We start from the raw sequence: 4,404 nt of genomic DNA, 5'->3' as shown, positions 1-4,404 counted from the left end.
TGTGAAATTTAAAGAGTTTAAACTATGAAATTTAAAGAGTTTAAGCATTAATGGAATAATTTTATCATTTTTACCTTGCAAATGAATATATTCATGAGTACTAAACAAACTTGTTCGCGAACAACACTAAACAAACACATAAATGAATATGTTTGTGAATGTAAAAGAACATGTTAACGAATGCTAAACGAACAAATACGAACCGAACAATAACACCTTTAAAAGTAAATAAACGAATACGAACACAATCTTATTCATTCAAACTCGTTTCATTTACACCCTAACACTACACTAAGTAGCTGCTTTTTTTTGTCATCTTAAAATACAAAAATTTTGTATTTTTAGCATTCAATCTTACCACCATTTATAATTTGCCTCGCTTTTATAATTGAGAGATTAATATGCTCCCAAAACTATTCTACAAGGACTAATTTGTGAATTTTAACAAAAGTATAAAAATAACGAAAACTAATCATTCGAAAGAGAAATCTTATCTCCAACTAAATAAATTCACTATTTAATTTGTTATTATTATATAGACTAATTACGCGATCATCTTCACACCATATTCCTTAGCATCATTGTATTTCTCATCGATTATCCTTTTTCCCCGTTGCTCAACCGTATCCGTCCCTACTGGCTGCATGCCGTTTACGTAACGATACAGCAATAATAACACTGCCACGATAACAGCTTCGAAGCTGCATGCTGACAAGAACCCGGTGATGCTAACAAACAGCACGGCGCCAATAGGGAACCACACGGGGCTAGAAACCAAGATCAACGGCATGAAAAAGATGAACCCGAGAATGGAGGGCAGAATGAGAAGTTGACTGGAGTCTGGTGCTAGGGCCTTGACTTTCTGTAACAAAGTGTTGGACTTGGGTCTCTGGTAACAAACCTTCGATCGAGTTATTCTCTCCTTCATTTTCATCCACTAATAGTCGATAATCTAGAAAAAAAATAAGCCTAAATAAGAAAATCCAAATTAAACCTAATTTATCTAAGTCATTTGATTGGTGGAAGAGTTTTAAACCCTTTTAACTTTTCCCAAATTTTGTATGACGTCGTTTGAGAATGTTTTTATTTTTTATTTTTATTAAGCTAAAAATTAACAGTAACATGCAACATTAGATAAAACTAACGGGAGGTAACGTCAGAGACCTTACTAAAAACGAACTAAAAGTTCAATGACTGTATTGCAAATTTTAAAAAGTTGGGTAACCAAAATGCAAGCATCCTAAAAGTAAAGTGACCATTTATGTAGTTTACCCTTATTTCAATTCAATCTTTTATTTAATTTTCACATCTACTATTTTATCATTTTAATTTTGCATTTATTTTATTTTGGTCCTTTATTTATTTTTCATAATTTAATTTATTTCCTTTGAATTTGTATTTTACTTAATTTAATCCTTCATTTTGTATTTAAATACATTATTCATATTATAATATTATAAGAATGTGTTTGGTTCAAATAATTAGATCATTCGACAGAAAGGTATACCTATTGAGGATTCTGATGTGGGGGTCTGTAAATCCAATTCGTTGGGATTCGATGAATTGGTAGACAAGGTTTATGGTAGATGCTTGTAACATCCTCAATACCGGGTTAGTGACCAAATTATAAAGTTTTAGAAATTGGTGATTAAAGTAGGATAATTGAATAGTTCAATGACTTATTGGAAATATGATGAAGGTTATTCAGTAATTATTAAAGGAAATAAAGGGTAAATTGGTCATTTGACCAGAAAGATTTTTTATCTTTCTTTTAGGGTTATAAAACACGTGGGAAAGGAGAGAATTATCCAGAGTCTTCTTCTCCAGCTTATTCTTCTCCCCGTAAGCCTCATTTAAAGGTGAGTTTAATTTCAGCTGTTTAATTCTTGGATTTATAAGTTGATTTTGATTCTTGGAGTATTATATAAGCTTAAGGAAAGCTTATATAAGCTTTAAACATCAAGAATAGAGAATTAGAAAGGAAATGATATGAAGGGTGTAGAAATGAAATTTTGTTATAGAAAGGGTTTTGTAGTTCTAAAGATGGATTTGACTTGTCAAGGGTATAATTAAGAAGCTAGAAGCAATAGAATTGAATTTGGAACATGTTGAAAATTTAGTGTAATTCTTGAATTACATATGGAGAATAGGATTTTGATGTTAAAGAGGTGATTAATGAATAGGAATGAGTTTGAATATGAGTATGTAAGTTAAAAATAAGAAAGGGGATGATATATGAAGTATTAAGCTGAAAAGAGTGGATTTTCGGGTATAAAAGAGGATTCTGGGCAGAGTGCATCGATGCACATTCATAGTGCATCGATGCATCAAGGTTAAAACCCAGAAATTACTTGAAGGTGTATCGATGCATTGGTAATGCATCGATGCACTCTTTTAAAATAGAAACATCGAATGCAATTAGTGCATCGATGCATAAGGCATGCATCGATGCATCCCAGTAATAATACAACATCGAATGCATTTTATGCACCGATGCATCAGTAGTGCATCGATGCATACCTTCATTAAAAGATGAAATTGGCTTTTCTCTGAGCCTAAGGAGTGATAGTTTCGAATATATCAATCAGTATACTGATAAGTATTAATGTATTATTATGTAGATATAGAATGAAAGCTTGTTCCGGAACAAACTAAGGATTAGGATTGATTCAAAACAATGAGGCCAGGTGAGTGTATCTTATTGTATAAGATTATATGGAAATTGGACTTGTGATAAGTCTATTCTTATAGTAATAGCTCATTAAGTCTTGATTATAAGTATGTTAACGATATGAAGTGTATGTATGTTTGATTATATGAATTGATATGTTTTGTTTGGTATGTGCTATGTGATTTATGAAAAAATACGGTTAAGTGTTAATGAGAGAATATAAAATAAGTTATGAAATTATATGAATATAGAAGATAAGTCAAGAGATGTAGGGAAATGGAAATAGATGTTTATAAAGAGTCATAGGAGAACAAATATAAGTAATATGATAATGAAATATAAGACTATGTGAATACATGGTTATGAGATAAAAGATGTAAGAATAGGAAAATATGATGAGAGTGAGTTCATGAGAAGTGATATGAACTAGGAAAACATGAGTTGGACAAGTACATAGTGATATGATCCATCATGGGAATTAGTATAATAGAGCTTTTGATTTAATGAGAGTTAAGGGAACTAAATAAGATTGAATTATAGAATGAAATGAGAATAATATGTCAATTAGGAAACTTGAATATAAAGGGATGATACGAATATGCAAGATAAGTTATATGCTAAATATCTATGGAGCTATATGAAAAGATTATAATGAAATTATGAAATTGAATTAAGTAAATAGATTAAATTATTACCTAAATAAAAATACTATTAAATGATATATATATTTAGAAATACGATATAAGCTATGTAAAAGTGCTCTAGGTGTTTCTATATGTTATATGAAGTATATGATCATATGTGAACAAGATATGATAAGTATGTTTACATGAATAAATGTGATTGGGTGAGAAATGATAGAAAGTATATGAAAACATGTATAGGTGAATTAGCTTTTTAATTAGGTAATATATGAAATCATAACTATGAATTATGTGATGTGAAAGTAATCTATGTGATTATATGTTATATGAATACAAGAACATGAGATATGTGACATGTGAATTATATGGAAATGATCTACGTGTAAGTGAACTATGTGACTATGTGATAATATGAAAAGAAGCTATGTGATACGTGATATGTGAAAGTGAATTACATGTTTATGTGAATATTTGAAATGAAATAAATGATAATGCCCATGTTATGTGTCATGAGAGCTAGGGATATAGTTGGCATGCCAAGAGTCGAGGGTCTACGCGGTCCTTCGGGATATATATATATATTCTGTGGAACATGTGTGAAGTCTTGTAAGACACATACTTGATCCTTAGTATATGTATATGATTCTTAAGGAATGATATGTGGTCCTTATGGACATTATTATATGGCACTACGGTGCAATTCTAAGCGGTCCTTCGGGATATATATATTCTGTGGAACATGTGTGAAGTCTTGTAAGACACATACTTGATCCTTAGTATATGTATATGATTCTTAAGGAATGATATGTGGTCCTTATGGACATTATTATATGGCACTACGGTGCAATTCTACGCGGTCCTTCGGGATATATATATATTCTGTGGAACATGTGTGAAGTCTTGTAAGACACATACTTGATCCCTAGTATATGTATATGATTCTTAAGGAATGATATGTGGTCCTTATGGACATTATTATAAGGCACTACGGTGCAATTCTACGCGGCACTACGGTGCAATTCTACGTGCACTTCGGTGCAATGATACGAGCTGTGGTGACAGCATTAGTGCACAACCTCTATAGACTCA

At 31.2% G+C, this 4,404-nt stretch overlaps 1 protein-coding gene across 1 annotated transcript; it reads right to left on the bottom strand.

The window, feature by feature from the left end:
• Positions 1-544: 544 nt before the first annotated feature.
• On the bottom strand, positions 545-928 carry LOC120167571 (oleosin-like). The gene has a single exon (XM_039176548.1). It carries the CDS (start codon positions 926-928, stop codon positions 545-547), a length of 384 nt encoding a protein of 127 aa, XP_039032479.1.
• Between the last annotated feature and the right edge of the window lie 3,476 nt (positions 929-4,404).

The sequence above is a fragment of the Hibiscus syriacus genome, unplaced genomic scaffold (genome assembly GCF_006381635.1).
Source record: "Hibiscus syriacus cultivar Baekdansim isolate YM2019G1 unplaced genomic scaffold, ASM638163v2 tig00003041_pilon, whole genome shotgun sequence".
Taxonomy (NCBI): domain Eukaryota; kingdom Viridiplantae; phylum Streptophyta; class Magnoliopsida; order Malvales; family Malvaceae; genus Hibiscus; species Hibiscus syriacus.
Note: the sequence above shows the minus strand (reverse complement) of the source record. Positions and strands in the feature narration are given on the sequence as shown.

What these genes read in the sequence shown, in the direction of transcription:
- LOC120167571 (XM_039176548.1), bottom strand. Translation starts at nt 928, where the DNA reads ATGAAGGAGAGAATAACTCGATCGAAGGTTTGTTACCAGAGACCCAAG.